Source organism: Salvelinus sp. IW2-2015, linkage group LG3 (assembly GCF_002910315.2).
Source record: "Salvelinus sp. IW2-2015 linkage group LG3, ASM291031v2, whole genome shotgun sequence".
In the NCBI taxonomy this organism is placed as follows: Eukaryota; Metazoa; Chordata; class Actinopteri; order Salmoniformes; family Salmonidae; genus Salvelinus; species Salvelinus sp. IW2-2015.
Genome location: NC_036840.1, coordinates 3,582,693 through 3,606,496, shown reverse-complemented (window position 1 = coordinate 3,606,496; position 23,804 = coordinate 3,582,693). Strand labels below are relative to the sequence as shown.

The window sequence follows — 23,804 nt, the reverse complement described above, 5'->3', positions numbered from 1 at the left end:
ATGAGGCCAGCCTCCACGCACTGAGGCCTCTTCATCTTGTGCTANACCTCCAGAACAGAACACAATGCTGGGAGAGATGACATCATAGAGCTCTGCATGAGGCCAGCCTCCACGCACTGAGGCCTCTTCATCTTGTGCTATTCATCATGTCAACTTTTCTTCTTCTCATGTTGTCCATCTTATCGTGTTTACTCTTAGCTTCATCTTGAAAACCCACAGTGAAAATGAACATGTGATAAAAAAATTGCATTATCAGAATCTGGCACTCCACCAATCTCAACGGAATTACATGTGTATTAATACCATTCTATCAAGCTTGATTTGACCCAGTATTGCAGAGTACTACGTTGTAATATCTTCAGTGCTTTCCTCAGTGTAACGAATGTCGTCGGGAGAAGGAGAAGAGGACCAAGGTGCAGCGTGGTAAGTGTTCATATTAGTTTTTAATAAAATACGAAACACTAAACGAAACAATAAAACGACAAACGAACAGTCCTGTAAGGTGAACACACAAAACAGAAAATAATCACCCACAAACAAAAGTGGGAAAACAGGATACCTAAGTATGGCTCTCAATCAGAGACAACGATAGACAGCTGCCTCTGATTGAGAACCATACCAGGCCAAACACATAGAAATAGAAAACCTAGACCTACAACATAGAATACCCACCCACATCACACCCTGACCAAACTAAAATAGAAACATACAAAGCAATCTACGGTCAGGGCGTGACACTCAGCTTTGGTGCTAACCAGATATCTGCTGATGCCGATTGGATCAGATTTGCCAGGCCATTGCAGCAACAAACAGAACATGCAGAAATGCTCACAAGTGTGTGCCACACGGGCTCCCCCTCTACTCCATACCCACAATCCCCTTGAGGGGTAACCGTACCCATCCGTAGTGGAAGTTGGCTGAAGCCCAGGAAAACGGTTCCCTCTGCTGAGCCCGGCACCAACCTGCAGTCAGTAGCACACCAAGGCAGTCCATACCGGAGTCATAACTGGTCCTACAGCGCCATGGAGCCTCCAGGCTTAGAGGGCTCTGCCTTGTGAACCTAACGGAACAAAGTGGAACCGGCAGCATGTACCTGGTGAGACTCAATGAAACTCAATGAGCTCTAGCTAAAGCCCATCCATTCTCCATCCCTGCACACCTTAGGCCTCATGACCCAAGCTGGGGCTAATAATAATACACCGGTAAATAATCAGAAGCTAATGACGGGTTGAATGAAACAGTGACCAGAGAGGATTTGTGGGGGTTATTCAAGCATCTCCATCCAACACTGCTACTGTTGTACTCTCTGCACTGTGACTGGACGGTGCAACGGTCACAGGATAGTCCCACACTGGGTTCTTCATCAGTGAGATAATGACATCTGCAGGGAGCCGTCTTTCCTGTCCGCAACAACAGCACTTCTCCCGAAACCAAACCTGTGTCTGATTGAAGCAGACCTGCATTAGCGACAAACTGAAGCGTTGCATCAATGAGTCATCTGGGTGGTGGGGAGAGATATGTTGTCTGCCTAATCAGACCTATCAGAGATAACCTTTCAAGGCTAGTGATCAAGTATCTCTGATAGAACCATTATGGATGCTCGATGGGCAACGGAGTCTTCTGCCAAACCCGCCCGAGCCCCGCTTCCTCAATCTGGGGAAGATTAAAGGGGAGAGGGAGGAGAGCAAAGAAAAACGAGGCTTTGGGGTAAACTGAGCAATAAAAGAGGATGTGAGAGAGAGACGCTTTAGCTTGCAAATCACCACTTGTGGGCCTGGAAAAAAACATGGACTCCACTGCGATTGTCTGTCTTGTAAAGTAAGGATATCAAGGACATATGAAGATCACTAGAAGGATACAAGGGCTCTGTGAGGACATAAACAGCCTAATAACTGCCAAGGTGACTGATCACCTGGCACCAGTTTATATGCCGAGACCTGCTTATAAACCTACTCAAACAACATTCTCATTATTTCCAAGACCAGAGGAATCCTACTGCAATATACAAAAAAACAGGACTGAAAAACAAACATGGCATTTAGATCATGGTACCCGGGCCTTAAAGGCTCTTTCACTGTGGAAGACCGCCTGCCATTACCAGTGCATGGCTCTGTCGTACCCCTCCTCTCATCCACACTCATCTCTGTAGAGTCTTTCTCTGTCTCTCTCTCTCTCTCTAGCCGTTGATCTACCCTGTGGCGGAGTGAACTGGGGCACAAACAATAACAGTAATCACGGCAAATCATGTGCTGCTCTGGCGGACCAGACCAGCTGACTGACTGCTTGCGTTGTGCTGCCTGCCTCAGCCTAGAGGGAGAGGGTCGCTGTGCAACAGCAGTAGCACACTGCATCCAGGGAGAGAGAGAAAGAAAGAGAGGGAGAGGAGGGGCAGAGGGGATTCGCCTCTCGTCATCCTCATCAACTTAGTCATCTTCCCTTCCTTCCACACTCTGCCCCTTGTGAGGCTTCCACTGACTCCCACTTCCTCCCTCTCACTCCTACAACCCAGACACCCCTTCAGAAAGGAACGTAATGGTTCAGTCCATGACTACACATGGTTGTTTAGTATTATTGGCTGGATCTATCTATTAGCTATTTGCTGATAAATAGGATTTATACGTCTGTACATCAACCATAAACAGAAGGGTGCCCGTCTTCTGACCGGGGGGTCAGTTTATACTGATCCAATCCTTTCAGATTTACTATGTGTAAGGGGATAGGGGCTAGGGGTCAGATTGGGATTGGACCTGCCTGAGCCTATGAGAGTGGTAGTGTATTTGTATTTATTATGGATCCCCATTAGCTGCTGCCAACAGCTACTCTTCCTGGGGTCCAACAAAATTAAGCTGTTATACAATTTTTAAAACATTACAATACATTCACAACAGATTTCACRACACACTAAGTGTGTGCCCTTTAGGCCACTACTCTACTACCACACATCTACAATGAAAAATCCATGTGTACGTGTGTGTATGCTATTGTGTATTTGTATGCATGTGTCTATGTTTGTGTACTTCACAGTCCCCGCTGTTCCATAAGGTGTATTTTTTATCTGTTTTTTAAATCTAATGTACTGCTTGCATGAGTTACTTGATGTGGAATAGAGTTGCATGTAGTCATGGCTCTATGTAGTACTGTGTGCCTCCCATAGTCTGTTCTGGACTTGGGGACTGTGAAGAGACCTCTGGTGGCATGTCTTGTGGGGTATGCATGGGTGTGCATTCAACATGTCAATACCTCTCACAAATACAAGTAGTGATGAAGTCAATCTCTCCTCCACTTTGAGCCAGGAGAGTTTGACATGCATATTATTAATGTTAGCTCTCTGTGTATACCTATCTGTTGGTATCACATACATTATCAAGCATTTCAAAAATGTTATCCAGATACTGACTGTTAGCACTTGGTGGTCTATAGCAGCTTCCCACCAGAATGGGCTTTAGGTGAGGCAGATGAGCCTGTAGCTATATTACTTCAACAGTATTTAATATGAGATCCTCTCTAAGCTTTACAGGAATGTGGTTCTGAACATAAACGGCCAGACCTCAACCTTTGGCATTTCCGTATTTTCTGTAGATCTTATACCAATGTATTGCTACCACCGTATCATCAAAAGGTATTATCTAAGTGAGTTTCAGAAATAGTCAGAATATGAATGCCATCTGTTAATAGCAAATTAGTGATTTCATGAACCTTGTTACTTATTAAGCTACATACAGTTGAAGTCGGAAGTTTAGCCAAATACATTTAAACTCCGTTTTTCACAATTCCTGACATTTAATCCTAGTAAAAATTCCCTGTCTTAGGTCAGTTAGGATCACCACTTTATTTTAAGAATGTGAAATGTCAGAATAATAGTAGAGAGAATGATTTATTTCCGATTTTATTTTTTTCATCACATTCCCAGTGGGTCAGAAGTTTACATACACTCAATTAGTATTTGGTAGCATTGCCTTTAAATTGTTTAATTTGGATCAAACGTTTCGGATAGCCTTCCACAAGTTTCCCACAATAAGTTGGGGGAATTTTGGCCCATTCCTCCTGACAGAGCTGGTGTAACTGAGTCAGGTTTGTAGGCCTCCTTGCTCGCACACGCTTTTTCAGTTCTGCTCACAAATTTTCTATAGGGTTGAGGTCAGGGCTTTGTGATGGCCACTCCAATACCTTGACTTTGTTGTCCTTAAGCCATTTTGCAACAACTTTGGAAGTATGCTTGGGGTCATTGTCCACTTGGAAGACCCATTTGTAACCAAGCTTTAACTTCCTGACGGATGTCTTGAGATGTTGCTTCAATATATCCACATAATTTTCCTGCCTCATGATGCCACCTATTTTGTGAAGTGCACAAGTCCCTCCTGCAGCAAAGCACCCCCACAGCATGATGCTGCCACCCCCGTGCTTCACAGTTGGAATGGTGTTCTTCGGCTTGCAAGCCTCCCACTTTTTCCTCCAAACATAACGATGGTCATTATGGCCGAACAGTTCTATTTTTGTTTCATCAGACTAGAGGACATTTCTCCAAAAAGTACGATCTTTGTCCCCATGTGCAGTTGCCAACCATAGTCTGGATTTTTTATGGTGGTTTTGGAGCAGTGGCTTCTTCCTTGCTGAACGTCGATATAGGACTCGTTTTACTGTGGATATAGATACTTTTGTACCTGTTTTCTCCAGCATCTTCACAAGGTCTTTTGTGGTTGTTCTGGCATTGATTTGCACTTCTCACACCAAAGTACGTTCATCTCTAGGAGACAGAACGCGTCTCCTTCCTGAGCGGTATGACGGCTGCGTGGTCCCATGGTGTTTATACTTGCGTACTATTGTTTGTACAGATGAACGTGGTACCTTCAGGCGTTTGGAAATTGCTCCCAAGGATGAACCAGACTTGTGGAGGCCTACAATTTTTTATCCTGAGGTCTTGGCTGATTTATTTAGATTTTCCCATGATGTCAAGTAAAGAAGCACTGTGTATGACGGTAGGCCTTGAAATACATCAACAGGTAAACCTCCAATTGCCTCAAATGATGTCAATTAGCCTATTAGAAGCTTCTAAAGCCATGACATCATTTTCTGGAATTTTCCAAGCTGTTTAAAGGGACAGTCAACTTAGTGTATGTAAAAATCTGATCCACTGGAACTGTGATACAGTGAATTATAAGTGAAGTAATCTGTCTGTAAACAATTGTTGGAAAAAATACTTGTGTCATGCACAAAGTAGATGTCCTAACCGACATTCCAAAACGATAGTTTGTTAACAAGAAATTTGTGGAGTGGTTGAAAAACAAGTTTTAATGACTCCAACCTAAGTGTATGTAAACTTCCGACTTCAACTGTATGTTAATGTGGGCTATTTTTATCACTTTTCTGGGATGCTTTATTGTTTTTATCGCTTACTGGGAAGCTTAGCAGGAGTAGACATGCTCAGGTTATTTATGTTAGTGCAGGGTGAGATGCACACAGTGGACTTCTTGCCAGCGCACACCGCCTCCATGCTAACAGTAGAACTGGTTCATGGGCACATGATTACTGCATACAATAGCTGTAGGATCAGCARCGGCATTCAAGGCAGTAAGAGGGACATAAATTATGTTATTTACATTGTGTCTTCCARYGCCCCTGGKRTAATGTACATTTGCTGAAGCATTATGACAACTCAGCGACACGATGGTAGGGATTAAATTAGCTGGACTTGGGTCWTTGATAAGTCATTGTCTCAACACAGCCTTATAATGCTGTGAAATGATCCAGGAACACAAATTATTTGGGTGGATCCCATCCTCCTTATAAAATTAGCTTTGTTTCCAGAAAGTATCAAAATTGTCAATAAATGTTACACCCACAGAGCTGCAATAGTCTCGTAGCCAGTTATGGAGGGCTAAAAGCCTGCTGAACCATTCAATGCCATGATTTAGGGAGGGCAGAGGGACAGATATTATGGGGCGTAGGTTGGTGTCAAGTAGTGACCCAATCAGTTATTTAATATCCATCTTCAGCTGTTCTGAGCTGAGTTTCCCAGTGGACCAGTAACAGTAGAAATGAACAGCCGGAGAAGCTTTTAGACGAGGCGGCCATGTTTTGGTAACTAAACAGCTTAGGGAGAGGGAGACACACAGAGGGCCTGGGGCTCTCTGACTACAGTACAGTAACACAGCTGAGTGCACCAGAGGAGGAAGCCTGTTTCAGGGGGAGAGTACACACAGGCAGGTCACATGGTCCCAACACTGCTGCAGGCCTTGTGGCTGTCTGGGCACGTGTGCGCTCCCTCCCTCCCTCTCTCTCTCTCTCTCACTCACTGACTGACCCACAAGTAAGGTGTTGTTGTGGGGACTCCTTCAACTGGTTGCTCACCCAACCAAGATTTCCTCACAATCAAATGCCAGCCATATTACCTTCCAAGAGAATTCTCGTAAGTTATAGTCACAGCTGTGTACATTCCCACTCAAGCAGACACCAAGACGGCCCTCAAGGAACTTCACTGGACTCTATGTAAGCTGGAAACCATATATGCTGAGGCTGCATTTATTGTAGCTGGGCAGGGGTTACGAGCMGGGGTAATACACTCGACCACCGCTACTCTAACTTCCGCGATGCATACATGCATTCTTAGGCAGAAACTCAAACAGGATGTACCAGTGAGGAGAACCATTCAACGTTGGTCTGACCAATCGGAAGCCACGCTTCAAGATTGTTTTGATCACGCGGCCTGGAATGTTCCGGTCAGCCTCTGAGAACAACATCGACCTATACGTTGRCTCGGTGAGTGCGTTTATAAAGAAGTGCATTGGAGATGTTGTACCCACTGTGACTATTAAAAACTACCCTAACCAGAAACCGTGGCTGGATGGCGGCATTTGCACAAAACTGAAAATGCGAACCACCGCATTTAACCATGGAAAGAGGTCTGGGAATATGGCTGAATATAAACAGTGTAGTTATTCCCTCCGCAAGGCAATCAAACAAGCGAGATGCCGGTACAGGGACAAGGTGGAGTCGCAATTCAATGGCACAGACACGAGACGTATGTGGCAGGGTCTACAGACGTATGTGACGTACAGTGTCACAGCCTGGTACRGCAACTGCACCGGCCTCAACCGCAAGGCTCTCTAGAGGGTGGTGCGGTCTGCACAACGCATCACCGGGGGCAAACTACCTGCCCTCCATGACTCCTACAGCACCCGATGTCACAGGGAGGCCAAAAAGATCATCAAGGACAACAACCACCTGAGCCACTGCCTGTTCACCCCGCTACCATCCAGAAGGCGAGGTCAGTACAGGTGCATCAAAGCTGGGACCGAGAGACTGAAAAACAGCTTCTATCTCAAGGCCATCAGACTGTTAAACAGTAATCACTAACTCAGAGAGGCTGCTGCCTACATTGAGACCAATCACTGGCCACTTTAGTAAATGGATCACTAGTCACTTTAAATAATGCCACATTAATAATGTTTACAGATCTTACATTACTCGTATATACTCTATTTTATACCATCTATTGCACCTTGCCTATGCTGCTCGGCCATCGCTCATCCATATACTTATATGTACATATTCTCATTCACCCCTTTAGATTTGTGTGTATTAGGTAGTTGTTGGGGAATTGTTAGAATACTTGTTAGATATTACTGCACTGTCGGAACTAGAAGCACAAGCATTTCGCTACAGGCACATTAACATCTGTTAACCATGTGTATGTGACCAATAAAATGTGATTTTGATTTGATTTGAAGAGAGCAGTGGTCCACTGTAGCAGAGGTTTGTAAAAAAAAATATCACAGGGATGAATGAATAAAAGAAGATGTGCTTTTGCATCGGGAATTGAAATACTGCTTTTRAAGAGCACAGCAGAGGAATATCTCCAGTCTGTTTTACCAGTCTAACCTAACTCCCCAATGACCCAAAGCTATATGGGCATGATCAACCTTAGCATACTGAGTAAGGCGGGACTCCTACAGGTGCAGGTGTGCTGTCAAAGTCAGACAGTGTGGAGAGAGCAGGACACAGAACCACGGCCGTCTCTGCTCTGGGCAGCCAGTCAGTCCATGTTGTTTGGACGGCCATGACAGAGACAGAGACACCACAGAGAGAGAGGCTCCAGCAGGACCTGAGCCCACTGCCAGCTGGGTTTGTTGTGCTACCAGCTGAGCGGCCGTCCAAAGGCCCTCTCCCTCTCTCACTAGTCACTACAGTCTCGGGTCAGCGTGCCCGCCACGTGCTGCCTCTACAAAGGCAGCGGCGACTTAACCATGCCGTTAAAGTCAGTGGCTTCTTGGCAGCCGGCGCTGCCATGCATGGGTTCCAAGCGGGCATGAGCTGCCGACACAAAGGGAGCTAATGGCTGCCCACTGCCCACCACCGCTCCATGCCACCCCACCCCAACCTCTCTGTTCTGGACCACAACACAACGGACGGAGGGATGGATGGAAAGAGGGATGTTGTTGCATTGTTATGCACAACGCGGATAGGATATGACCTCGAGGCGTGGAGGGGGACGGAGGATGTCACTCCGATCAGCCAGACGTGACGTGACAAGGAACAGAGGAGCCGTGACCCTGACAGAGAATCGGGAGAGAGAGAGAGAGAGAGAGAGAGAGAGAGAGGAGAAGAAGAGAGAGAGAGAGAGAGAGAGAGAGAGAGAGAGAGAGAGAGAGAGGAAGAGAGAGAAGAGAGGGAGAGAGGGAGAGAGGGAGAGAGGGAGGGAGGGAGGGAGGGAGGGAGGGAGGAAGGAGGGAGGAAGGAAGGAAGGAAGGAAAGGAAGAAGGAAGGAAGAAGGAAGGAAGGAAGGAGGAAGGAAGGAAGGAAGGAAGGAAAGGAAGGAAGGAAGGAAGGAAGGAAGGAAGGAAAGGAAGGAAGGAAGGAAGGAAGGAAAGTGGGACTATAGGGAGGAGGGTTGGGAGGGGCCTAACTGAAGCCTGCTGCTACAGACCTCTCTGTTAGTAGAGAGAGATACCGGTGTGGCTCCACCACAAGAATGAGGCCACTTCCATTTCTGAAGAAAGTCTCTGCATCTCTCCTCATCTCACCACCCTCTCTACGCTCCTGCACACACACAAACTCACTCACCCGGCAGCTATCTCTCGGCCTCTTTAAGATGTACCCTAAATAATGATGTCTACCAGCTTACTTAATTCCCTGCACTGCCTTGTAGTACTGAAAAAAACAATGGTTCAAAGTGCTTTGAAAGATACTACAAACATAACCAAGCACTGTCAAAATGAAGCAACATATGACAGTCTACTACAGATAAACACTGAGTGGACAAAACATTAAGGACACATTCCTAATATTGAGTTGCACCCCCTTTGCCCTCAGAACAGCCTCAATTCGTTGGGGCATGGACTCTACAAGGTGTCGAAAGCGTTCCACAGTTGTGTCAGGTTGACTGGATGTCCTTTGAATGGTGGACCATTCTTGATACACACGGGAAACTGTTGAGCGTGAAAAAACCCAGTAGTGTTGCAGTTCTTGACACAAACCGGTGTGCCTGGCACCAACTACCATACCCCGTTCAAAAGCACTTAAATCTTTTGTCTTGCCCATTTACCCAGTGAATGGCACACTTACACAATCCATGTCTCAATTGTCTCGAGGCTTAAAAATCCTTTAACCTGTCTCCTCCCCTTCATCTACACTGATTCAAGTGGATTTAACAGGTGACATTAATAAGGGATCCTAGCTTTCACCTAGATTCACCTGGTCATTCTGTCATGGAAAAAGCAGGTGTTCTTAATGTTTTGTACACTGTTTTATAAAAATCCGTTATCCCGTTCCTTGTCCAACAGGCTCTCTCTCTCTGTACACGGAGTCTTTATCAGTCAGCCATTAAAATGGGAGACAGGAGCCAACCTTTCTCCTAGATAAGAACCTCCCCACAATTACAGAGGTCCAACGAACTGCCTCATGAAGCATTAGTGTGATGTTGATATCGTACAGGCTTATAAAAATGTTGCCACCACATTAATTAATGGAAGCATTTGTGCATGGGGGTAACATCAGGGGAGGGATCCAGATTGCCTGGTGACATCTCATTTAAAATGGTGCCTAGGAGTGCCACAGAATAGTACATCAAAATCGCTTTCATTAGACAGTGACAAGCCGTACATCATTATCTGAGTTGTATCTGTGTTTTACTAGCAGAGGAAACGTCTGTCAGAAAACGTGGGATAATGGCAGCGCTATTTCATTTTGTCGCCATTTCATTTTCCGTCCCCAGACGTTTTCATCCGGGAATGAAGCGGCATAAATTGATAGACATGACGGGAAAGATACTACCACCACTGCTGCAGATGTAAGCACCGAGTTGGATTTGAAGTAGAGTTTGTAGCTCTAAAAACATGTCCTGTGTAGCGCTGTGGCTATTTGAATATTTACCTGAATTTTCTTCTCATCAATCAGGGCAACGCATACTGACAACTGAACGGTGTTTCCAAACAGCACTACAAACCCTCAGTCTTTCACAAGGAACTGCGTGTTTTGGTCCAGTATCACTCTCTTTCACTTCCCCCAGCCAGCCTCTCTACTGTACGGTGTGCCGGTGTTATAATAGCAGCTGAAGAGGGTGAGAGACCCTCTTAAGGCAAAATATACAGTTGGAGCAAGAATCCAAATAACCCTGAGTTCAAACACAGTCACATGAATGAATAAATCACAACACATACAGTCGTGGCCAAAAGTTTTGAGAATGACACAAATATTAWTTTTCACAAAGTCTGCTGCCTCAGTGTCTTTAGATATTTTTGTCAGATGTTACTATGGAATACTGAAGTATAATTACAAGCATTTTATAAGTGTCAAAGGCTTTTATTGACAATTACATGAAGTTGATGCAAAGAGTCAATATTTGCAGTGTTGACCCTTCTTTTTCAAGACCTCTGTAATCCGCACTGGCATGCTGTCAATTATCTTCTGGGCCACATCCTGACTGATGGCAGCCCATTCTTGCATAATCAATGCTTGGAGTTTGTCAGAATCTATGGGTTTTTGTTTGTCCGCCCGCCTCTTGAGGCTTGACCACAAGTTCTCAATGGGATTAAGGTCTGGGGAGTTTCCTGGCCATGGACCCAAAATATCGATGTTTAATTCCCCGAGCCACTTAGTTATAACTTTTGCCTTATGGCAAGGTGCTCCATCATGCTGGAAAATGCATTGTTCGTCACCAAACTGTTCCTGGATGGTTGGGAAAGTTGCTCTCGGAGGATGTGTTGGTACCATTCTTTATTCATGGCTGTGTTCTTAGGCAAAATTGTGAGTGAGCCCACTCCCTTGGCTGAGAAGCAACCCCACACATGAATGGTCTCAGGATGCTTTACTGTTGGCATGACACAGGACTGATGGTAGCGCTCACCTTGTCTTCTCCGGACAAGCTTTTTTCCGGATGCCCCAAACAATCGGAAAGGGGATTCATCAGAGAAAATGACTTTACCCCAAGTCTCAGCAGTCCAATCCCTGTACCTTTTGCAGAATATCAGTCTGTCCCTGATGTTTTTCCTGGAGAGAAGTGGCTTCTTTGCTGCCCTTCTTGACACCAGGCCATCCTCCAAAAGTATTTGCCTCACTGTGCGTGCACATGCACTCACACCTGCCTGCTGCCATTCCTGAGCAAGCTCTGTACTGGGGGTGCCCCGATCCTGCAGCTGAATCAACTTTAGGAGATGGTCCTGGCGCTTGCTGGACTTTCTTGGGCACCCTGAAGCCTTCTTCACAACAATTGAATCGCTCTCCTTGAAGTTCTTGATGATCCGATAAATGGTTGATTTAAGTGCAATCTTACTGGCAGCAATATCCTTGCCTGTGAAGCCCTTTTTGTGCAAATCAATGATGAGGGCACGTGTTTCCTTGCAGGTAACCACTGATGACAGAGGAAGAACAATGATTCCAAGCACCACCCTCCTTTTGAAGCTTACAGTCTGTTATTCAARCTCAATCAGCATGACAGAGTGATCTCCAGCCTTGTCCTCGTCAACACTCACACCTGTGTTAATGAGAGAATCACTGACATGATGTCAGCTGGTCCTTTTGTGGCAGGGCTGAAATGCAGTGGAAATGTTTTTGGGGGTTCAGTTCATTTGCATGGCAAAGAGGGACTTTGCAATTAATTGCAATTCATCTGGTCACTTTTCATAACATTCTGGAGTAATGCAAATTGCCATCATACAAACTGAGGCAGCAGACTTTGTGAAAATTAATATTTGTGTCATTCTCAAAGCTTTTGGCTACGACTGTACAGTCACTGAGGCTAAAGATGGAACATAGAAGCCACAGACTCACAGGTGATATACTGAACATACATATACTGTGTAACCCTATGACCGGGTCTGTAACCCTATGACCGGATCTGTAACCCTATGACCTGGCATGTAACCCTATGACCGGGTCACCTATAAAGGTTAATGGTTCATATCTAGGTTATATCAATTCTAAGAAAATACATTTAAAATGTTCCAGAGGCAAGACCAGATCATAAAAAACTACTTTTTGGTAGTATTATGTGATTTCAGACACATCATTATGGTATTAAAAGACCCGACAACCCCTTTTTCAAATCACAGCCAATACAGTCTGTGTGCTTTGTTTGTCTCTAAAACCATGTGGATTTACAGTCGGTATCGGCCAGCACYGCCTGTGAACAAAGTCCTCTTTTCTTCCAGTGAAACCTCAAGAGAAGCAGGGGGAACTTGTGACTACAATTATTGACACACTTTCTGCCAGCGAGNGCCTGTGAACAAAGTCCTCTTTTCTTCCAGTGAAACCTCAAGAGAAGCAGGGGGAACTTGTGACTACAATTATTGACACACTTTCTGCCAGCGAGATAATCTCTACTTCAATAGGAATTATTACGCAAGCCCTTATTTGCCCATGTCGCTGGGAAACGAACAACCAATGAACACACTAGATCCAAAATGTCAGCGCAATTCCATTCCATTTCACTGCTCCTCACTGTATTCCAAGTTGTGTTTTTATTGCCATGGAACGACTATGGATGAATGCATTTACATTACACTTCTTTAGCAGACGCTCTTATCCAGAGGGACTTACAGGAGCAATTAGGGTTAAGTGCCTTGCTCAAGGGCACAGACAGATTTTTCACCTAGTCAGCTCGGGRATTCGAACCAGCGACCTTTCAGTTACTGGCCCAACGCTCTTAGCAGCTAGGCTACCTGCCGCCCTTGAAACTAATATTGTGTAGCAGCTCACTTTCAAGAGATATTATTTGTACTGCTCTAATTACATTGGTAACCAGTTTATAATAGCAATAAGGGACGTCGGGGTTTGTCGCACGCTTTGCGTCGTGCCTAAGAACAGCCCTTAGCCGTGGTATATTGGCCATGTACCACACCCCCTCTGGCTTTATTGCTTAAATATAGAACTTGGACCATACTGTATGGTATGTGCAATGAATATACAACCTTTCTCATCTCTGAAGTGGAAGGAATAACCTTGATGGACCACCCAACTCCTAGTTGTAACCTAGCTGTATCACATGGTCCAGAACATTGTGCTCAACACACATGGAAGGAATTGATTCCTATGCTGTACAATACTTGTGGCAGAGCGGAGCTAAGAAAATGTGCACAGTTGTGTTCTATCAATTTCTATGCGTTTTACCTCAGGATAGAATTGGACCAGAATTGGGCATTGTACACACAACCACTGTCATCTCCAATAGCCATGAAGGACCTGCATGTTACTGTATGCTTAACATACATTAAGAAGGAAGAGGCTCCTAGGTGGAACGGTATGTTACCTGTGGCAGGGCGGAGCTGAGCTGGCGCTGCAGTGAGTCCCGGTCGTAGATAACGTCCTCCAGGTGCTGCTGGGACATCCCCAGGCTCTCCTGGGTCTCCCTCAGTGTGTCCAGCAGGCGGTCTCTCTCATCCAGCATGTTGACCATCAGCTGCTCAAAGTGGGAGTCTGGGTCCGAGGCGCTGCTCTGGGAGCCCCGCTGAGCCGTGTCCTCGCTGATGGTGGGCATCACCTCGCACATCATYWCRCCCTGGGTGGGGGRAASGGGSTCAAAGGTTAGCCAGGTCAGAGGGTGATGCTCAGTGGTTGTTCTATGTGAGGTAGGGCTAGGGAGTTTTATTGTGATGTTGTTACAGGAAAACCTCTTGGATCTTACAACAGTCTAATGATCAAGMCATAAACCYGTACATAAAACTGATGTTTTAGGTGATGATTAGGTGATTCATTCTGTGTTTCAGTCATAMAAAATACAAAGATCTCRACCAGAAATAGAGATGATGTAGTCCTACACTTTCAGAGCTGCAGCACCGTGAGCCTCCATCTCATCTAGAGGCAGCATGAACCCTGTGTTTCCTGTGTTTACAAAGCCTTGATTGGTGTCACCTTCCCTCAGACTCAAAGACACCAGGGACATGACGCGAGGGATGACAGAGGAGAGGGTCTCCACTGTAGGGGGCCAGACGGCTTAGAGAGCTCTGGTCCTCAGTGACCTCCTGCTTAGGGCAGGGAGATTCTCTTGGCAATAACGTGTGTGTGTTGTGTGTGTATTGTGTATTGTGTGTGTATTGTGTATTGTGTGTGTGTGTGTGTGTGTGWGWGWGWGAGAGAGACACTAGGAGCATGGCTCCACATCTCTCCAGTGTTTCAAGGCTGTGTCGACGTCTTGGGAGGCTGGCTGTTCGTTCTGCCCTAGTTTTAACACTCGTACTATTTCATGGGCCAGCCTGTGTCTGGTTGCATAATGCAGCACATCTATACTATTGTGAACATCTGAAGCTATATCATTCCTAGGAGGTTTTGGCTGATCTTTGCTTTCCACCTCCACCGGTCTGTACCTTGTCAGCTGTGTCCACAACTTCACAGAAGCAGATGTTGACCTATGACAACGCAGCTCTTTAACCATCCCCATTACTCACCACATTAACACACGCATGGAACAACCCTACATATCTTAAACACGCATTCATACTGTCCTCTCCAACATTCCATCACTTCACCAGAGACGTGAACCACAGACACTACAAATGTGATGTCACAGAGACACAGACCGATAGACAGACCCATGGTCAGTCCCCTCGCCATCGACGGGTAGCCTATATAATGGCAAGTCTGTCTCCCAGCAGCCTCTCCTRGCAGGAGTCTGGGGTCTCAGCGCAGGCCCCGGCACACAGCCAGCCTCCCACCGCCTCCCGTTCAGACACCATCCGTTACCATTTAAACCTGAGAGACCAGACTAGACTAGAGAGCTGGAGTCCGTGATGATCATGCGGTCTAGCTGTATAGTAAAACCCTACTGTTCCAAACACAGGTTGTGTACAGCGGAGGACCTAACTACAGATGCTCATAGGGCTCATRTCTTTAAACAGGAAGAGAAGAAACAATTGCAGCAATCGTGAGTGTCGCACACTGTTATCACACAATAATAACTCATAATTTAATGACACCATTTAGACTTGATTACAGCTCATTCAACTTAGTGTCTCAGCAACACAGAAACAGGCGATCGGTCCCCATCTCATCCTCAAAGAAAACACAAAAATTACACCAATGGATTTTCCCATTTCTACAACTATGTTAAAGTAGATTTCGGTTGGCTACTTGGACAAACGATTTTCTCCCATAACGCCAGGGTGCCACTGTATATTGTCGCTATGCAGCGGCACGCTTATATAAGCTGTGAATTCTACCAGAGTACAGTGGCGGCGGGCGGAATGGGGGCAGGGGGGCAGGGGGCAGGGGCGGGCAGGGAGGCAGGTGGCAGGGAGCAGGCGGGCGGCAGGGGGGCAGGGGAGGGAGGCAGGCGGGGCAGGGGAGCAGGGACAGGGAGGAGGCCATGCGGAGCGGGCAGGGGGGCAGGGAGGCAGGCGGGCGCGGCAGCGGGGCAGTGGGCAGGGAGGCCAGGCGGGCGGGCAGGGGGGCAGGGAGGGAGGCAGGCGGCAGGGAGCAGGGGGCAGGCCAGGCGGGCAGGGAGGGAGGAGGGGGCAGGGAGGCAGGGGGCAGGCAGGCGGGCAGGGGGCAGGGAGGGAGGGCAGGCGGGCAGGGGCAGGGGGGCAGGCGGGCCGGCAGGGGGCGGGAGGCAGGCGGGCAGGGAGCAGGGCAGGGCAGGGCGGGCAGGGGAGGCAGGGGGGCAGCGGGGCGGCGGGCGGCGGGGGGCGGCGGGGCGGGGGGCAGGGCAGGGGGGCAGGCAGGCTGGCGGGGGGGGCAGGAGAGAGGTTTGAGTTAGTGTGTGTTGGCTTATGAACTCCCCCATGGCTTCTTATACTTAACATAGAACACACAGTGAACATTGTTAAGTGTCTCAGGCAGTGTTTGTATGGACTGCTTCTTATTGCGATGCACTGTAGTGTGAACGTGATGCAGTTGGTTTAAGATACACCCAGGACAGAGCTAACAGCTCATTAGCTTTCATGTCACCGTCTAAAGGGGTATAGTCACATGAAACAGACAAATGTGTGTACTGTTGTGTTGTGACATAGTGATACAGATACCTCTCACAAGAGGCTACACCTAGTCTGACCATATCTGATATTACACTATCATGGGCAGTTATTTAGGCTGTTACAATATGTCAGTCAATAAAACAACTCTATAGCCAATTCAATCCTTTATTTTGACCTTTATGTCAGAATAACCACACGCAATAGCGAGGACAACCAGAACAAATGGTGTGTAGTCTATAAATGCAGTACAGAAAAGGAGGCAGGTTAAGTCGATAGAAAGTATATCAAAGAAAATAGACCACGTGACCGCATCAGCGCCCAATTCTAACTACCCCATAAAACCACTAAAACGCAAGGACAAGGATGAAATGGAATGATATCAAATCAGAGAGAGGGATAAGACACTCAATAGAACACATTCTGCACCACAGAGGCGGCGGGAGAGGAGAACGTGCACTGGCAGGATCAATGGGTCTTGTCCCTGTGCCATATGCCAATTAATGAATTATTCAGGGGGATTGGAGGGCTGTTCCTTCCCAATCAGTGCAGAGCCCCCCCCCCCCCCAGTCATCCAACCCCCACCATACCAATTCCATCTAACCCCACTGCATCCCTCTAGAGTGGTTTATAGGGGGCAGACTGACACCTTCTGTGGTGCATCCATGGAGAATGATAAGTGAACAAAAGTCAGTTTAAGCATGGGAAGCACCATTGAGGGCTTCCACCATTTTAAAGAGGTCAAAGTAGCCAACTGGGTGGATTCCTATGGGTTGTAGCCTCTTTGGCCTGCCCTGCTGTCACAGACGCTATAATGCCTCCAGATATAAAGATGAGACCTCTATCTATCTCTATGGGTGCCTCACACTCAATACAGGCAAAGCCTTCCTGAACCCTTGTGGTGACAACTGTAGGATTCTACATTCTCTTTATGAAGGTGTAAGATTGGAACCTTCATTGGGAGTATCACTGTACTGTATATTAATTGCCATCATGTATCTTTGAGGAATTATCTTAGATATTTCATTGAATATTTACTGACTATGGAGGTCAGAAAGCACATACAAAATCTTCACAAACGAAAAGTCATGAGAAATATTACAGCACAGCAGGTGGCTAAACATCCACATTGGAACTGGGACCAAGGCACTTACAAATGTTACACCTAATGGTCCTGCACTAACCACTCCACAAATCAGCAAGTTCCCTCTAACTTCCTGAATGTCTTGACCTAATCTAATTAATGGGAACAATTCAGTGTGTAGATATTAGATAAGGAGGTCCACAACAGCAACACAGGGGCCTGGTCCAGAGTGATACAGCCAAGCGTGGCTATTCAGCACTGTTCTCAACATCCAGGAACATGGAAAGATGTATAGAGAGGGATGGAAGAAATCAAACGAAGCGTACACATCAGGGTGTAAATCACATCAGAGACACACTGTGACCTTATTATCAGTAATATTAGAATGCTCTACTTTGAACGATTTGGTTCTGACACTCATCAAAAACGACATACATCTTATTAACAGGTTATGACATATCACGTTTTTTTAAATATGTCAATAATTTGACTATGTCGGTCATTTCCTATGTATCAAACAGTCCTCTGTACCTACGGTATAGAGGGCATGCTAAGAAACCACGTGTTGATGAGTCACATTCAACTAGACACACATTTCTAAGGTGTGAAATATTAGCCGAGTCAAGATCAATTGTTTCCATTCTTCGCCATGTGAATGACAAGGAGGTGGAGACCTGTTGTGTGAGGAACAACGCCAAGACTTACATCAGCACAACATGCACTAAACCAGGGGTTCCCATGTTGATGCGACCGCATTTTGATATCAAAACATTTGTGACCCCACCATGTAAAAGAAGTGATGTACTGTAATCAAAGGCCAATGTTTTCTTTTTTAACTGAGGCTATGACAGTCTATTACAAATCAGTCTGACAGTACTTTTCACAGTATTTCAATGTGAAGAAAGTCTGGTTTGAAGTGACTGAAATGCATCAGAAAGGTCGYTGTGTATTTGATGAGCTTGTACCTTTCCTCTGTATAGTATGTTTTATGTATTTTATGTGGCATTGTGTACAAATGTTCCCTCCAATTGTTTAGGCCACTGAGCAAATTCGAGGTATTCTGAACGGAAACTCCAACGTTGTGAGAATTTGTGCAACTTTCAGCGCGCGTTTACAGTGAACCCTTACAGTTTTAGACATTAGCCAATAGGCTATTGTGGCTATTTGAACATAATGTAGGTCTACCAACAAAACTAATGGAGCAAATCCAGTAACATTTTCACATGGAAATAGCTTTTGATTTCTATGATATTGTCACGCCCTGACCAGAGAGCTTTTATTCTCCATGTTGGTTAGGTCGGGGTGGGATTTAGGGTGGGTCATCTAGGCGTTTATATGTCGATGTTGGCCTGTTATGGTTCCCAATCAGAGGCAGCTGTTTATCGTTGTCTCTGATTGGGGATCATATTTAGGCAGCAATTTCCCCTTTGTGCTTTATGGGATCTTGTGTTTGTGTAGCTGCCTGTGAGTAGTCCAGAACGTCACGTTTCGTTTGTGTTTGTTTGTTTGTTTGGTGAGTTTCTATTTATTAAAATATGTGGAACTCTACGCACGCTGCGCCTTGGTCAATTCCTTATGACGAACGKGACAGATATAGCCTACAGTAGCCTATATGTGGTGTTCAATGCAGGCCTACATTGCATGGGACTTTTAAAAACGTTTTTACATTGAGGTCTTGAAATTAATTCATATTGGTTTTACTTACCATGGGCCTGTAAATTGCATTGTGTTGTATGATGTAAGAAACCACTTTACAAAATAAAATGTATTATTATTACCATACAGATAATTAGATAATGTAGGCTTCCCCTCTGCCTATTGGCTTATTTACATATTCAAGCCTGTGTCAAAATACAACACTGCCCCTTTATTTCGTTTTTTATTTAACCTTTATTTAACTAGGCAAGCCAGTTAAGAACTTGGCCTTTATTTACAATGACGGCCTAGGAACAGTGGGTTAACTGCCTTGTTCAGGGGCAGAACGACAGATTTTTACCTTGTCAGCTCAGGGATTCGATCTATCCACCTTTCAGTTACTGGCGCAATGCTCTAACCACTAGGCTACCTGCCTTTAATTAAGACATAAGCTTTTTACCTGACTGGCTTTTCAAAGACAGCTTGAAATGTAGCYTACACGTTTTGTGCTCACGTAGGAAGCAGAAACTCACCATTGCTGACCTATACTTATCTATAACTGGGCTAATAACTCGCTAACTAGCAAAGAATATCAACAAATGTGCACACGCGCCGCTCTGCGCGTTGATCTGAACTGATCTGAAAGAGCTTTCACTCGCAGGTGATTGAAAGACAACTGGTGGGCTACCCGGCCAATAGAATTATACTCTGTTGCACCCTGGCTCTGCCTACAGCACAATCACAGACTCAATCTTACAAAGTTAGATTTGTTTAGGCCCGAGGAGRTGTGGTATATGGCCAATATACCACGGCTAAGGGCTGTTCTTATGTACGACGCAACACAGAGTGCCTGGACACAGTCCTAAGCTGTGGTATATTGACAATATATCACAACCACCCGAGGTGCCTTATTTCTATTATAAACTGGCTACCAAGGTAATTAGAGCCGTAAAACAAAATGTTTTGTCATACCCGTGCTATACGGTCTGATATACCAGGGCTGTCAGCCAATCAGCATTCAGGGCTCGAACCACACAGTTTATAATGTTGATTCGACCACGGAAAAAACGTTGATGTATGTAGGGCAAACTCAGTGAAGTTCAATCTATTGTGTCTCTCCACGGTCAGGCATTTCTTCTGCGCAGCAGTCCTGGAGGAAGTATGCGCAGCTTAGAGGGTACATTGGTGCTGACTAAAGGCAAATCTACTTTTAAATAATGTCCATGTTTGATTTCTTGGCATGCGCCTAGGCCCAATGCGCAGCAGTGGAATGCTTTGGTGATCTTAAGTGTATCGGAAAACTATTAAGTTACACTCACTCATTCTCACTTTGGCACCCGTAGCACTTGGACAGGTGGAAACAGATGACACAGCAGTTTTGTGAATGGGAGAAGATAGAGAATTCCCATTCATATGACAGCCTATACCCGCAAATACACTTCAGACAACAATGCTGTTGGCTGCCAAAAAGACAGCTATTCAACCCCTTCCAATGCAATCACTGCAACAGAACCCTAGTCTCTTGAGAAGCAGGTTCACAGAACATTAGCATGGTTGATGATGGAAGATCCCTCACATTTAAACAATGCTCAGTCCACCTCAAGTCTAGGACCTCTCCATATATTTAATGAGTCAGAAATTCACAAGGCAAGGAGTGCCTGGTTTTCTGACATGAAATCAATTTCATCAGACCATGCCACTGAGCTCACTACATTGTGGGTGTAATATAACCCAATGTAGATACAAATGTAGGGCAAAGGACCTGTGAGTGGCTGATTCATTGAGTAAAGCCTCACGTCTCCCCCGCCCCACTGACTCTCACAACTAGTGAATGGGCTGCCGACTGGGGCGGGGATGAGAAGGGGGGTTGAGTGTCGAGTTTCATCCAGCACGCTGTCATTAAGGAGCAGGAGGGAGTGGGCAGAGGAGGGTTTACGTGTGTATGTATGTGTATATGTGTGTATGTGTGTGTATGTAAACCAGCGTTGCCTAAGTACGGCCTCACCTATACCCCAACCCCCTACAGCAAGGTCATGCAAACAATCAATCGATGGAGATGAATAAGAACACAGATAGAACTGGGCCAAAAAGACAATGAAGGCCAGATCTGATTTGCAGCCGGTCGCCAGGGTCAGTCTGACATCGTTTCAATGGCAAAGCATTTTATGCTACCTTTACTTTGGCGTCTGGCAATCATGTAAATTGGGCCATAAAAAATGTAATGAAATTATCATTTTATAGACATAAAGGCCGCTCTTTCGCTCTGCCTGCTACTACAGGTAGCCCTCTGCATGATCCCATGTAGCAATAAGYGCTGTTCTCTCACCAGACATATTAAGCACAGTATATTTGCATGAAGGAGGTACATCAGAGGAAAATCAACTCAGTTGTATACTCATTAACGTGAAATTATTATTTTACTATATCACTGGATGGATCCACATGGATCCAGCAGGACGTGCACCCAAAGGAGCATCAGAGAACATGAGCAGAGCATATGTACTAATGGTATGGCTTGTACATGTGGTTTCATCTGTCATGTTCTACATTAACATCGCMGTGACRAAGAGCATCATGATATAAGATAATTGAATGAGATGTTAATGTGTTATAATTACTGAGTCAAGGGCATATATGTGATTTAATTAGGTATTCATCCATCTATGTGTGTGTGTGTGTGTGTGTGTGTGTAGCAGAAGGAGCCTGAATGCTCAGTCTTCACTCATTCCTCAGATGTGAATAGTATTCACTGCTAATGTAGAGGAGGGGCACATATTCTACTCATGACAGCCCAGTGTTCTATTCCTCAGAAACACATGACATGCGCCTGAATAGTGAGCTCATCTCAATTTTGCACAGTAACATTGTTTTCCATGCTCTTTAATGATAATTGGGGAGAATCCTTGACCATTTTTAAGTGCATTACATCATGCATGCCTCTCCATCCCACCCCCTTTAACTATCTCTTTCGCTACACTCTAACAGTGTCCGGATTTTCTGTAGCTCTCCACTATACTATAGGCATTRGTTACATACTAACGCAAAATGTAGGCTATGGGCACGTCCGTTTATATTTAGTAGGCTACTCCATCCAGCATCTTACACATCATTAAGGAAGTTGAGGGTGAGAGGTTGCCTATTTCTAAATCACCTTGGGCGCGCTCTCTGTGCAAAACAGCAGGTCGCGGGGTGCAATCATAATCTCGACAGGCAAATGGTAAAACAATCAATGACATTCTATTCGCCAAAAACAGTTTCCATACTTACGTTTTTTTCCTTTAGGCTAACGTTACTGTATGTAAGCTCCTTCAATGGATCAATGACAACTGCGGTCTCCGCGAGCTAACGAAATCGCACAGCTGGGACCATTAGCGGCCAATCCAGTCCTAGGATGAAGCTCCAATGGCAAAACGCAGCGACAGGAAAGCTCCGATGAAATGTGCGGAGGCATAAACCGCTGGCATTTTCAAAAACTTGAAATTGCCCTGTTCCGTGGTGACATTTGGTTCTCCAGATATACCCATTGGTAAAAATATGGCATGTTACAAATTCCTGATGCGAGGAGAAAAGTCGGTAAAGACCATTGTTTCAGCTGGCGGAGGGGAGGTGTGCTGTATCTTAAAGTTGCAGTTCTTCAATTCTCTGCTCACCAGAATATGTTCACGATACATGGAATTTGTGTATCAAGTATATATTTTTTCTTGGATGAAAAATGATGCACAAGTTGTATTTAAAAGTATAATAGCCTAATGCGTAATGGGCAGCCTAATGCTGTGCATTCTGATGCTAAATTACATTTGGAAGTGTCATGAATTTGCAACATGACCGTATGATATGGAATCCATATTGTGTTAACATATAAATATCCCTTTTAAAAATACAGTCATCATATTGTCACAACCTAATGTTATGTCATTTAAAATGTATTTTTATTAGTCCAGTTAGCCTATTGAAAACACACATCACAGTTTTACAATCGGATCGATGCATTCACAAAAAAAATATTCCCTCCACTTCCCTGCGTTCTCACCTTTCACAGAGATGGTTTCTGCCAGGCTCGGAATAAATTGTGTAGTAATCGAGCCTGTGCTTCCAATTATGTTTACATCTCCCCAGACGACTGCAACGTTGACCATATCTTTAGTTGTTGCTCTTTAAACCTACAACATTTTGCCCGAGATATTAGGTTCTGTGGAGCATTTATTAGGCACGCAGTAAAAGTTTTTAATTTTTTAAGACACCCCTGAGGACCTTCCTACAGGTAGATGTGCCAGTCTGCAACTGACAGATGTTAGACCGGACAGACATGGTAATGTAAGATGAGGAAGGAAATTATGCGCAGACGCAAATTCCACTTTTCATCTGCTCTCCTAAAAAAACGAGGGGTTCCAAAAATGTCTTACCTTCATGGATGTTACAAACATTGTCATGCAAACTGTGACTGTCTATGATTTGAGATTCTTACAGACTTTACCTCATCATCTGATTAAACACACAGGGTTGTATTTAGCAATTGGTGAATAGCCTTAGGTTACCTTATAAGGATGTCTAAAGCATGCACTATAGGCCCACAGTGCTCTCGAGCAGCATTACCCTCTTGAATGCCTCTATCTTTCTGCTCTATGGCGCGGGAAAACACTGACTGGCATCTGGAAAGAATGTGGGACTAGTAGCCTGCAGTAGGTCGA

General features: G+C 45.3%; 1 protein-coding gene across 1 annotated transcript; it reads right to left on the bottom strand.

Moving 5' to 3' along the window:
- Positions 1–1,590: 1,590 nt before the first annotated feature.
- On the bottom strand, positions 1,591–22,651 carry LOC139023407 (liprin-alpha-2-like). Its single transcript, XM_070436461.1, has 3 exons — positions 22,384–22,651; positions 13,742–13,990; positions 1,591–1,653 (listed from the first exon to the last, which is right to left on the bottom strand). The coding sequence occupies exons 2-3, from the start codon at positions 13,982–13,984 to the stop codon at positions 1,591–1,593; spliced, it is 306 nt and encodes a 101-aa protein (XP_070292562.1). The 5' UTR covers positions 13,985–13,990; positions 22,384–22,651.
- Between the last annotated feature and the right edge of the window lie 1,153 nt (positions 22,652–23,804).

What these genes read in the sequence shown, in the direction of transcription:
- LOC139023407 (XM_070436461.1), bottom strand. Translation starts at nt 13,984, where the DNA reads ATGATGTGCGAGGTGATGCCCACCATCAGCGAGGACACGGCTCAGCGG. An exon ending in TCAGCTCCGCCCTGCCACAG is followed by an intron (nt 1,654 to 13,741) that starts GTAACATACCGT and finishes AATCTTCCCCAG; the next exon opens with ATTGAGGAAGCGGGGCTCGG.